Here is a 13,461-nt window from a genome sequence, read left to right on the forward strand (position 1 = left end):
TATATGATTCTAGACATAATTTTTTTTTTTTTTTTTGCATTTCTGAGTTTCTAAACTTTTTCTATGTCATCTGGAGTTTCCATAAAACTCCTCCCCCATCCCCCTCATATTTAATTTCTTATGCCAATTGGCAATATTTTGAAGTCATGATATGGAAGAGATAACTATAGTTAGACTTTTTATTTAGAATTGTTAACTCCCTGGAAGTTCTAGAGATTAAATTTTTAGGCTTTTGACTTTTCTAGAATATTTTATAGATTTTTGAGTTGTCATATATATATATTTAGTACTTCTATTTTTATTATTTTGAAAAGCTTAGATCTCATTTGAAATTTATTTTTGTTTTTGTCCTATATTATTTTATTTTTTAATCTATAAATAATAACTAACTCTAGTACTTTCATATAACTGGTAAACAGATGAAACTAATCCTCTTTTAAAGGTTCTTAAGGAAGGATGTATTTTGATTTTTCATTTAGCTTTTCTTACAGAAGGATTTTATGAAGTGGATATGTGCCTTATGTTGCCATGCTTCTTGACCCATAGGTGATTTTTGTGTTTTATAGATCTGCAGGTTATGTTTCCAGCACAACACTCCATTGGATGCAATTGCTCAGTTCCGAAAGCACATAGATTTGTGTAAGAAAAAAATTGGAAGTGCGGAGTTGGCTTTTGAACATGCAGCTTGGATGTCTAAACAGTATGTTTTTAGTGTTAAAATTAATAGGTCATCTTACATTGAATTGTATTTAATCCTAGATTACACTATGGGGTTTGTTTGGGGTTAATACAAAGGTTTTTAATTGGTCAACATGTAATCATAGTTACACTAACAGTTGATAGTGGATCATGCTAGCTGTTCTGATACCTTTTTTTGGTCTTCTCAGCAAATGAAACACTTGTCAAAAGCATAGAGGTCTCTCTCTATTACATTGATATCTACTTTTAGTTTGAGGATTCAAATGCATTTGTCTAAAATCTATTTATGTCTAATAGAATTTTTTCATTACAATCTGCCAAAAATGGATAGAAAACCCTATGCTTCTTAAGTGAATAATTGGTGATATTTTTTACTCTTTTTTTAATTTATTTCAAATTCTATTTAATGTTTCTTTTAAAAAATTATTTTTTCAATAGTATTTTGTTTTCCAAATATATGTAAACATAGTTTTCAACATTCATTTTTGTAAGACTTAGTGTTCCAAATTTTTCTTCCTTTTCTTTCTTTCCCCCTTCCCAGACAGCAAGTAATCTGATATAGATTAAATATGTGCAATTCTTTTAAACATATTTCCATAAAAAAATTTGTTTTAATTCTATTTCTTTGAAGGTTCCAAGCCTTTGGAGATTTATTTGATGAAGCTATCAAATTAGGTTTGACAGCTATTCAAACTCAGAATCCTGGTTTCTATTATCAGCAAGCAGCATACTATTCTCAGGAACGGAAACAGCTTTCAAAAGCACTTTGTAGCCATGAGGTAACTTATTGATTTAAATGTTAACTAAATTTTAAAAAGAATAAATCTTTCATTCAGTTAACCATGTAGCTGTGACTAGTGGATAATAGCGGTGATATTTTTCCTCTAGCCTATAAAATTGAGTTTGCACCATGTGTCTTCTCAAGAATTATGATTATTGTTTTCTGCTTTAGTATGATAGCTAATATTTATTTAGCATATATTTTATAAAACTAATTCTGTAACGTACATTATGGTTAGTATCATCTTCATTTTACAGATGTGGAAACTGAAGATCAGAGAGCTTTAATCATTTGTCTGCTGTTAGAAAGTTAAGCAAGTTTTGAACCTACTTCTTTTGGCTCTAAAGTCAATATTCCTCTTCATAGCTGCTCCACCTGTTTTACTAAACCAATGAGTTAGAAGTTTGATGTCACTTTTAAATGGAAAGCATGTTTAAATTTTTGAGTATTCTTGTAAACAAAACTTTTCTTAGGCAAAAGTCTCAATTTACCTCCCTCAGTAAAGGAAAAGAAAATCATTGTTTCAGTTAAAACTTCATTGCACAGCTTAAATTTATCTTTTTCCTTTAAACACAATGAGTAAGAATGGTGTTTAGGGTATCAGAAAAGAGATCGAAAGGAGGACATTATTGGAAACACTTATGATATCCTTTTGGTTCTTGTCTCCCTTAGAATTTTCTCTATGAGAAAACAAGATTCTTTCACAGTTCTACAACATCTTGAATTTGACACTACCTTTTGCATTCATCTTTAAAGAGGCCATTTGGAAATTGAACTCCCTTTTATAAGCAAATTAAAAATAAGGAGATAGTGAGTGTCTGATATGTTTGAAAGTATTTTCATTATGTCATCCATAAAATATTGTCATAGGTACTTCAAAAAGTCTGTAGTTTCATTTAAAAACTGTCTGGAAGAAAACATTTTGATTACTTTTCTGTTCCAGAATTTAAAAGATTACTACTTAAAATCGAAAAAGGTATCTGACTTTGTCATTAACAGTAAAAAAAATTCTTTGCATTCTTCATATGTGGTGTTTTAGTCAAGCATTTTAAAGTTTTTACTGTGATATATTAAAACTTGAAATCAAGTTTAGACATGGTTTACAGATTATTGAAATTAGGATTTATTGTATGATGAAGAATTAGAAACAAGCTTTGACAATAAGCATTTATTAAGTACTCTTGTCTTATATAAGGTAATTTCCTTTTGATTTCTTCTGTAGGACTATTCCCATTTTCTTAAAGAACAAGCATTTTTTTAATAGGAAATATAAAAAGCAAAAATTTTAGTATATCTTTATTTAAATTGCCAAATAAATAGTAAAATAATGGAAGTAAATGAAATTACATGGTGAAATTATGTTACATTACAAATCCAGAAAGCTTTATCAAGTTTACTTGCCATGATGCTCCAATAAAGTTCTATTCTTTCTCATTGTGTCCTGCATTTGATTCTTGAAGGCTATCTTAGCACATTCCAGGATTGTTATGGCATCTTCTGGAAAACCAGAAAGCCATAACACATGATTAATTGTGGGTTATTTGTCTGGGGACCAAACTAGCTAAATTCAGGAAAGGCTCATGAATAGAAAGTAAGCTGCTTGGTGATAAATTTTTTTCAGCCCCAGAAACTCATGAAGACTGTTTGAGACTCAGAGAGTTGCACTTAACATCAATTCAGCAAGTACCCGTCTGATGAAATCATAAATCCTTCATATAATTTTCATGAAACTATTACTCTGATCCTATAGAAAATGTGGACAGCTAGGGCACAGTGGATAGAATGCTAGGTATGGAGTAAGGAAGACATGTTCAAATCCAGCGTCAGAAAAATAGCTTTATAACCCTGGACAAATAACTTAATCTTGATTACCGGGTTAAATTTCCTCATTTGTAAAATGATCTGGAAAAGAAAATGGCACTAATATTTGGCCTAGAAAACTCCCAAAGGGATTTATGAAAAGTCCAACAGAACAACAAAATAGAAAATAATAAATTTGTAAATCTGGTCCAGAACTTGTTTTTAAAATATACCTAGGTGTTTGAATGTAAATTTAGGATATATATTTCTAGAATTTTTTTTCAAAATAACCTTCTAATGAATATATATGGAGGAAGAAGAAGCAATTTGTAACAAAAAACCACTCTAAAGACTTTATTTAATGAATTTACAGAACTCTGTGATGTATCCCAGTCCTGATCCCTTAGAAACACAAACAGGTACACTTGACTTTTATGGACAGAGAGCGTGGAGACAAGGAATTCTAAGTAAGTTAGCCTTTTTATTTTTTTACTGCATTGGGGTTGGTGGGGAACAGGCATGGTTTGTTACATTTCTCCTTTCTTTTTGAAGGATGACATTTTATAATAAGCCTTTATTTTAGTGTAAATATCCAGCTGCTTTTATCTTATATTTCTGGTTCTTCTTAACTCCAGCTCTTAGCAAATTTCACCAAAAAAAACAGGCTTCCTCATCTCAAACTGAGACTAACGATAAACTAACAAATTAAAAAGTTTCTGGCCCCTCTAGAATACAACAAATGCTGCTAAGGTCAGTAGCTGACTAGTTATAAATGCAGCATGGCTGTAGGAAATGGTTCCTATTCAGAAGTCCGTTTGCCTTGGAGAGACTTCCCTTCTCCCTCTCCTCTTCTACCCCTCTCCCCTTTTCTCCATATACATATATATACACACATATATGTAGGCCAAATGAGGTTTTTTTCCTTTCAATGTAAATATGTATGAAATAAAGCTTATTGTTGTCTTTTAAACTATAAGCAATGTGTTTTCTTTCCTTATTTCCATAAGGTAAAATTCCTGCCACACTTTTCCCATTGGTTGTCAATGGGTATATATATTATGAAGGAAAAATTTGTTTTGTCTTTGGGATTTTTTAAAAAAAGAACACTTTTTTTATGGATTTAACTTTTCATTGCAATTGTTAGAGTATCTTTTTGAGATTTTATTTATCATGAGAATCCATTTGTAATTAATTATATAACTCAAGGTTTTTGGTAATTCACTAAAAATTAGGCTTAGTGTATCACTATTATTTTCTGCAATGTTTTGACTAGATTTTTAAGTTTTCTGCTTTGGAAATCCACTTTGACAATAATAAATCAATTCATACTGAAATTTTAATTTACTATGTTTAACTCACTAAAATGTGATTCAACTACAAATGATGTAAGAAATAACTTTTCTGGATTCTTTCCAAGTTACAGAAATCATGAAGATTATGCTTGCCATCTTTGTAATGATTGGTATCTTATTTTGTCAAGGAATTATTACTTGAAGAACCTCTGCAGAGAAGTGAATTATATAAACACAGTGAGGTTAATAGTTCTTAATTATCTTTCATTTGTATTAATTTCAAAGATGAAAGCACATTGAGTCCAAAATTTTCTTTTCAGAACAAAGATCTTAAAGTAACAGCTATTTCTTAAGAATCTTAGAAGAAAGAGTGCTTATGGCATTATGGAGGATTTAGGGATTTTGTTCATATTACCCTTGTGAAGAATCTGTTTAGTGTGTTATAGTGAAATGTATTGTTTAAAATTTATTTTGTTTAGGTTTTGATCTTTCTGATCCTGAAAAAGAGAAAGCGGGAATTCTTGCTCTTCAGCTGAAGGAAAGGAATGTCAGCCATTCGGTGAGGATTCTTCTCTAAACACTCATGTTCCTTAAGGTCAGCATCAAGTAGTTTTCTAACAGTATCTCCCTACTTGATTCTCTCTGATAGGAAATAATAATAACTCTTCTAAGTAATGCTGTTGCACAATTTAAAAAATATAAGTGTCCAAGAATGAAGAGTCATCTCAGTAAGTATTAATTGCCCTCTTTAGTTATATATGATTTGAAATAGATTTTTAAGCATCATATTAAAAGTTAGATAGGTTTTATTTTTGCTTCTGATATTTTAGTTCTTTATTTTTATAGTGGTTCAGATGGGAGAAGAATATTACTTTGCCAAGGACTATAGTAAAGCTTTGAAGTAAGTATGATTATGACTAATTTTCAATAGTCTTATATTGACACAAATTGTTCTCATCATGAAATCACTGTAATATTTTTTATAGTCAAATTCATTGTATATTTATTATTGAAAGTAGCTACTATTTCCCTATAACTTGGGACTCATTTTGAATGGGATTATTCTAAGAGCTACCTACAGTCTTAATCTTTTGCTAGCAATCTGAATAAAGTTTTGCCCAGTAGTCAGTCATAGATTATTGTGCTTTCATGTAAAAAGTCTTATTTGAATAGTTTACTAGGTTTTTGATGTTTAGATGTAAACAGAAAAGAAAGCCCTTGAATTTTCTTATTTAGCCTTAACTAAAATTAATGAAATTAATTAGAAAAAAAGAGGCATGCATCTAATATTTTGGTTGCTTTTCATCTCTTTTTAGATTGTTGGATTATGTGATGTGTGATTACCGGGGTGAAGGATGGTGGACTCTACTCACATCTATTTTGACCACAGCTCTGAAATGTTCCTATCTCATGGCACAACTAAAAGATTACATTACCTATTCTCTTGAGCTCCTTGGAAGAGGTATCTTATTAAGGAAAAATGTGATTGTGATTCTATAGAAGAACTAGAATGAAAAAAATTTTAAAAAGCATTAAACACCTACTTTGTATCAGTCACAGTGCTATGTGCTATGAATATAAATGTACAATGAGCTTTCTTATAGTTGAAGAGATAACATATATGCAGGAGTTTTAATGGTAATGGTAGAGATATTTGGAAGTTTTAGTCTAAAGAGTCAAAAGACGTAAGAGTAGAGTCACAGGGCAAGTGATTGTCATGTTCTTTCTTTAGAAAGCATTGGTAGTAGTTTTATTTTTAGGGTAAAGGGTAGAAATCTAGAAAGCTGAGAAATTTGATGGGGTAGGACAATAAATATCACGATACTTCAGGGTTTCCTGCCTGGGTACTGGATGGAATATAAATTATGTTCTGGGGTCTGATTTTCAATAATGGATTAGATGACTTTATACTTGCTTACTTATTCGTCATTTAGGACAGCTTAGTCCCAAGGGTTTAATTCTAAAATTGATTGGAATCAATGGTCCCAAGGAGTTGGGGCATAGTCTGAGGAGGGAGATTAAGGGTATGGGATGGCTCTTCCAGGCATGGTGGAAGGAAGCATTAGCAGGGCAGGTAACAGAATTTCTGAGGGATTCCCAAATCAGTTTGGATGTACATAAGAATGTCATTCTTTAAAATACATACATGTGATTTTTCACAATAAGGGTTGAAAGACTTATGGACAAAATAGAATATCTCAGTTCAATATTTGTACTGAGCCATTATGAAGCCTTATTTTTTAACACCATGCTCTGCCTGTGTCCTTGAAGGGATTTTTCATTTTTCTTTATGTCAATTCAATCATCTGTGATTTTGTGGGGGTGGAAATTCATCTCTAACTTAATCATTTATGATGTTGTATAGGGCTTAGAAAAATTCCATCACTTGCCTACAGTTTTAGAAGAAGTGTATGTCAGTTTTTAGCAGTCTGTTCACTATAGCATGTGTATGCTTCTTTTTTTAAAAAATGAGAAAAAGCTGTAATGACTGAAGTTGTTTTTTTTCCATCCACTTTCATATTAGCTTCTACCCTAAAAGATGATCAGAAATCTCGAATAGAAAAGAACCTAATGAATGTTTTAATGGTAAGATCTTATTTTCTTCTTCCCCAAATCTACCTTTCTATTAAACTTCCCTATTTTTGTTGAAGTTAATACTATCTTTCCAGGCTCCCAGGTTTACAGTCTTAATATTGTAACTTTGCACTTTGCATTTTCCTTCACTTACATATCCAGTCAATTTTCAAATTCTGTTGTTTCTACTTCTTCCACAATTTCCCTCACTTCTGTCCCCTTCTCACTTCTCCTAAATCACCTCCGTGCAATCTCTCATCACCTCTTGTTTAGATTATTGCAATGGCTTCCTAATTATTCTATTTTACCTCTCCTCACATTAATCCATCCTCCATTAATCCATCTTCCATCCAGAAGCCAAAGTGACTTTCCTTAAACATTCTGTGTGTCTCTTTCCTATTCAGTAATTTCTTTTGTCCCTAGTAGCACTTCTGAGATCAAATATAAGTTGTTTTGGCTTTTAACCTGACCCTCACCTCTCTTTCCATACTCTTCAGTTGCTCTATCTAAACTGGCCCTCTCAAACACTCCATATCCCATCTACATACCCTTACTCCAGCTGTTTCCTATATCTAGAATGTAATCTTCATCTATACCTTAATAGAATTTCTCACTTACTTTAAGACTTAGTTCAAGCACCACTTTCTGCGCAAAACTCTTCCTGATCCCTTCCAGTAGATTGTGCCCAATTTACTTTGTATTTACTCTATGAACACATATACTTATAAAATATCTTCGTTAATACACATAAACTTTAGAGATGAAGGATTTTTATTGTTGTGCCCCACTATCTTGCATGGTTCCTGACACATAGGCAGAGCTTAATAGTTAATGATTGCTGAAAAATTGGACATCTTCCTCTCCACCCCCCCCCCCCCCCAATTTTCCTTTTTCCTTTTAAATTGAATGAATTGTGTGATTTTTATGTTGGTACAGAATGAAAATCCTGATCCAGAACCTGATTGTGACATATCAGCTGTGAAAACTGCTCAAAAATTATGGGCTGATCGTGTTTCCTTAGCAGGCAGCAATATTTTCACAATAGGTGTCCAGGACTTTGTACCATTTGGTAAGTAATGATTCTATTTATAGAAACAACTTCTGTAAAATTAGGAGAGTCAGAAAATAAGATTTAAGTGTATAGTTGTGGCATATTCTCATAGTCAGTTTCATATTTCATTCTGTTTCCCCCTTATTCTCCAACAGAGTGGTACACTGAGAATCTGACTGCTTCATTGATTATTTAAGATATGGTCTTTTTTAAACCCTTTGTAGTACCACTGTTATTAAACATGATCACACCATGTGACATGTCACATCTTTGACACTTAAGAGAAATTTTTGTGTTTTACTATCCAGAAATCTTTGTATAGTTTGTGAGGTTCCACTTTATTCATTCTAGATCACCTTATAATACATTTTTTATATGTTTCTTTGAATTCTTCATATTCATTATCCTTTATGGTCCAGCAATACTTTGTTGCATTCATTTGTTCTAATTAATTCAGCCACAACTCAGTATTTTATTTCCAGCTTTCTGATATTGGCGATGATGTTTCTATGAACGTTTTTTGCCCTTGTGGTTCTTTTCTAGCCAATAAACTCAGTGGGATATAATCCCAAGTGTTGAGATTCCTGGGTCAGAGGATATAATAAAAATAATAATATAACTTTTTTCATATAATTTCAAATTGTTTTCTAGAGACTTGAACCAATTCAAAATATGACTAGCATTAGATTTTCTTATCTGTCCTTCTACAGCCTCTCCATTAATGAGCTCTCTCATATTTGAGCAACTTTGTTAGCTTGATATATGTGGAGTGATACTACTGAATTATTTTAATTTACACTTCTCTTGTTAATTGTGATTTTAAACTTTTTTTATGTGTAGTTTTTTGTTTGTTTTGTTTTGGTTTTTTGCTGAGGCATTTGGGGTTAAGTGGCTTGCCCAGGGTCACACAACTAGGAAGTGTTAAGTGTCTGAGGCCAGATTTGAACTCAGATCCTCCTGACTTCAGGGTTGGTGCTCTATCCACTGCACCACCTAGCTGCCCCAATTTTAAACTTTTTAATAGGATTATGGATAGCTTATGTTTCTTTTGAAAACTTTATTTCTAATTTTTGAACATTTATCTATTGATGTTTTAAAAACCTTTGAGATTTTCAATTCCTTATAGCTTTTGGATTGTGATATTTCTATAAAAGTTATATTTAATAAAGTTTTCCCCCAAGCTATATTTTCCTTTTGATTATAGTTGCATTGATTCCATTGAGAGAGAGAGAGAGAGTGTGTGTGTGTGTGTGTGTGTGTATGCGCAAAAGCTGTTTTAGTTTTTTTTTTTTTAATTTGAAGTCATCTCACATCTTTTCTTTTTCCATTCTCTCTTGATTTTTTTTTTTAACAGTGTTTTGTTTTATGTTTAGGCTATTATTCATTTGAAATTTCAAGCAGAAAATGAATTGGGAGGGACTCTAGAAGTCATTTACTTCTTATAAAATAGAGGTCCCTTTTCCAAGTAATTTGCATTCTTGAATTTACTTGTTAAACACTAGCCAGCTGTATATGTTTGTTTTTAGGACTTCGTTAGTCTTCTACTGATCTACTTTTCTGTTTTTTTATTTAGTACTAGTTAATTTTATAAATACTACTTATTGTAGTACAGAATAGTTTAACTTTCCTAACTACTTCTTTTCACTGTATTTCTTGAAAATCTTGACTTTTTTTTCCCCTTCCAAATGAGTTTTGTTATTTTGTCTAAAACTAATTTTTTAAAAAAAATCTCTTCTTTTATAATGATATTTAACACTGGATCTTCATTTTCATAAAGTTTGGTTTTTATATGTCTCTGAAATGCACTTGTATTTGTTGAGATTGAAATGTTTTAAGTGTAATAAACATGTGTAATAGAAATGCACCCCTTCTGAAGGAAAAAAATGAATGTAAAACTGGTGTCTGGCAACATGTGACTCCTCTTTCTCTCTCTCTCTCTCTCTCCCTTTTTATTTTAAATTTCTAGTACAGTGCAAAGCCAGATTTCTAGCCCCAAGCTTTCATGTGGATGTGCCTGTTCAGTTTGATATTTATTTGAAAGCTGATTGTCCACATCCCATCAGGTTTTCCAAGCTCTGTGTTAGCTTTAATAATCAGGTAATACGTTTTTGATTTGTTTATTCACTTGGTTAAATGAGAAGTGTCTTAATTTAATGAGGATTCCTTTAAACTAGCAAATTTAATATATTTCAGTTGTTCATGAATTTGTAATGACAAAAGAATTTCTCAACCTTAAAATTAATTATGGTACAACTCTTGTTTACAAGTAGGTTAACTGCCTTTACATGTTGACTTACAATAAGAGACCTGACCATAATTTTTATTTTCATGCCTGATTTCTGAAATCTAAATATTTTCTGTGGTATACATCATTATAAGAATAGTGTTAATGTTGGAAAACTTTTTTTTACATCTTAGAATTTCAAGCTTAAACTTGCTAAAATCTTGTGGTTTAAAATTATTTAAAATTTAAGTTGTAACTCATTTATTTAGATCAGGAAATGCTTTATTTCCTAAAATTTGCCTGATCCTTTTAATCAAATATTCATTGAGTATACTTGGTCCTATAAAAGGCTTTGCAGAATATATAGAAGAGTAATGTGATATCTTCTTAACTACATTGTTAAACAGTGTAAATACAAAGACCAAGACTAGTATGCATGAAAATGAATGAACAATATAGGTTACCAAATACTACATTGTTTGATAGAAGCATTTTTAGAGCTAGAAAGGACCTTTTTCAAGTCCCTCCTGTTACAGTTAAAGAAATTGAAGCCTAGAGAAGTTACATGCCTCACAAGGGGTGGAATAAAAATATTAACTCACGTTAAAGTCATGTTTTAAAAGTTGGAAGGCATTTTCCTCATAATAATCCTGTCAGAAAATAGCATAATTATTTTAATCTTATACTTGAAGAGACTGAGAGTCATAGCAGTTAAATAATTTGCCTATGGTCATATAGCAAATAAATATTCAAACCATATTTAAAATCTGCTATTTTGACTCTTAGTATAAGTATTCTTTTATATGGATTCCTATTGAAGTAAGGTTTTGAAAAATGGGTGGGATTTGGGTATACTGAGAATGAGAAAATGGGCTGTGATGTTAAAAAACAAAAGGAAATATAAAAATATAAGAAATATTAACCTTGATTGCTAACATATCCTGTAGTAAAAAGAGATTGTAAAATCTTAACTTATATAAAGCTGTCACTATAGTCAGGAAGCCAAAGAATTGTCCAGAAAGCACCTTAACCAGCATCCTTGCCAGATAAAGAAAAATGACAGCTAAAGGCAATACCATTTTAGAATACCAGCTCATTTGTAAAACACTGCAAAGGATCGTGCAGAGGTTTATGAGAATTCTTTTTCAACAAAATAGCAAGCAGCAATAGAAATGAAAATAAGCCCCCAAAAGGTTAACATGATACCCAGCTAAGTTTTTTTATTTCATGAGCGTTCAGAGATGAAACTGATAGAGCAATTATATGCAGAATGGGACCGATATAGAATAGACTTGGATGGCCTCTACAATCCCTTTCAGTTCTAAGTCTCTTATTCCATTTGTTTCTCTTACCAATTTCAATAGAACCATCATATTTTGACTGGGACACTGTAAGCATAGTAAATGAGGGAATTGAAATGGTGTTTTAAAAGACAGTCAGAAAGAATGGCTAGATCAGGTTAGTACACTCCAAGCAAGTCCATACTGGATATATGTAGTTACCAAGTGTTTTCCATTGTCATGGAGTTTGCCACTGTCTTAAATGAAAAAGTGGCTTTCTTTTAAATTGCTTTTCCAGTAGCTCATTTGTGAAAAACATTGTTTTGATAGAATTAAGTTCTAGAACATCATAGGGCTTCCTGGGTGAGGTGTATAATGACCTGAAGAGATCCTGCCTTAACATTTCATATAGGAAAAACTAAGTAGATGAAAAGTGTTCACATTTTCACATGCAGTTGTACAGATAAATTGTTGAGTTATTATTCATGTGTGAAACAGATGAGTTGATCTTACATTTAAATAGAAGAGAAAGAGCTGGCTAGATTGTGTTTGGAAAACTTTAAACAATTTCAAGTTGCTCCTTGGCACCAAAATTTATATTTTAAAATATTAAAATATGGTTGTGAAGCTTAGGGCATATTTTCCAAAAATCCAATTGATAGGCAATGCAAAAGGTAATGGAAAAATGCTCAGTGGGTACTAATAGACACCAACATATTTCCAGCAGGGACCATGTCAGAAGGAATCTGAGGGATACCATCCAGAAAACAGCTAATTGCAAAAAGAGATAGATCAGTCATGTGAGAGCAAAGGATAGCAACAGAGAGTTGTTGTAGGCTTTTTACTAACCCAAAGTGAAAAAGTTCTTTTGAATCTAAAGATCTTTCTCCTTGGTAGAAAAAAACAAAAAAGAATTATAAATCTGTCTTCAATCCACCATTTTTTAGTACTGATTTCAAGCAATAATCTTATCTCTTCTTTGATCTTCTACTCCCTCCCAATATCACTTTATTTTTTTTTTTTGTTTTAGATACCTTTTTTATTAAAAAATTTATTATTGTTGTTGTTATTGTTATTTATTTATTTTTTTGCTGAGGCAAATGGGATTAAGTGACTTGTCCAGAATCACACAGCTAGGAAGTGTTACGTGTCTGAGACCAGATTTGAACTCGGGTCCTCCTGACTTCAGGGCGGGTGCTCTAACCATTATGCCATTTAGCTGCCCCTATTTTTATTTTTTAAATAACTTTTTATATTTCAAAATACATGCAAAGGTAGTTTTCAGCATTTACCTTTGCAAAACCTCGTGTTTCAATTTTTTTTCCCTCTAATCCCCTTCCATAACAGCATACAATCCAATATATGTTAAATATCTGCAGTTCTTCTAAACATATTTCCATATACATCATGCTACACAAGAAAAATCAAAAGGTAAAAGAAAAAAAAACACAAGCAGACAACAACAAAATGAAAATAATTATGTTGTGATCCACATTCAGTCTTCATAGTTCTCTCTCTGCATGCAGATAGCTCTTTCCATCCAAGTTTATTAGAATTGCCTTGAATCACTTCTTCCTGTATCACTTTAAAGAATCCATTTGTTGTCATTATTCATCAATCAATAATTATAATTTATCTGAACCTGTGGTATACAAAGACCAGTCTTAGCTTTTAATGAGATTGCATTCTATTAAAAGAGACAAAATATAACACACATAAATACATTTAAAATGCATACAAGGTAGTTTTGAGAAACATAG

At 31.6% G+C, this 13,461-nt stretch overlaps 1 protein-coding gene across 1 annotated transcript in view; it reads left to right on the forward strand.

The window, feature by feature from the left end:
- The window catches only part of TRAPPC11 (trafficking protein particle complex subunit 11), a 74,757-nt gene that overhangs the window by 28,038 nt on the left and 33,258 nt on the right, over positions 1 to 13,461 (forward strand). The window contains exons 9-18 of the mRNA XM_051966654.1: positions 567 to 700; positions 1,331 to 1,478; positions 3,654 to 3,747; positions 5,052 to 5,131; positions 5,222 to 5,300; positions 5,419 to 5,473; positions 5,889 to 6,034; positions 7,097 to 7,158; positions 8,083 to 8,215; positions 10,164 to 10,294. Of these exons, the coding sequence (XP_051822614.1) occupies positions 567 to 700; positions 1,331 to 1,478; positions 3,654 to 3,747; positions 5,052 to 5,131; positions 5,222 to 5,300; positions 5,419 to 5,473; positions 5,889 to 6,034; positions 7,097 to 7,158; positions 8,083 to 8,215; positions 10,164 to 10,294 (1,062 nt within the window). The remainder of the gene's footprint in view (positions 1 to 566; positions 701 to 1,330; positions 1,479 to 3,653; positions 3,748 to 5,051; positions 5,132 to 5,221; positions 5,301 to 5,418; positions 5,474 to 5,888; positions 6,035 to 7,096; positions 7,159 to 8,082; positions 8,216 to 10,163; positions 10,295 to 13,461) is intronic.

The sequence above is a fragment of the Antechinus flavipes genome, chromosome 6, assembly GCF_016432865.1.
Source record: "Antechinus flavipes isolate AdamAnt ecotype Samford, QLD, Australia chromosome 6, AdamAnt_v2, whole genome shotgun sequence".
Classification (NCBI taxonomy): Eukaryota; Metazoa; Chordata; class Mammalia; order Dasyuromorphia; family Dasyuridae; genus Antechinus; species Antechinus flavipes.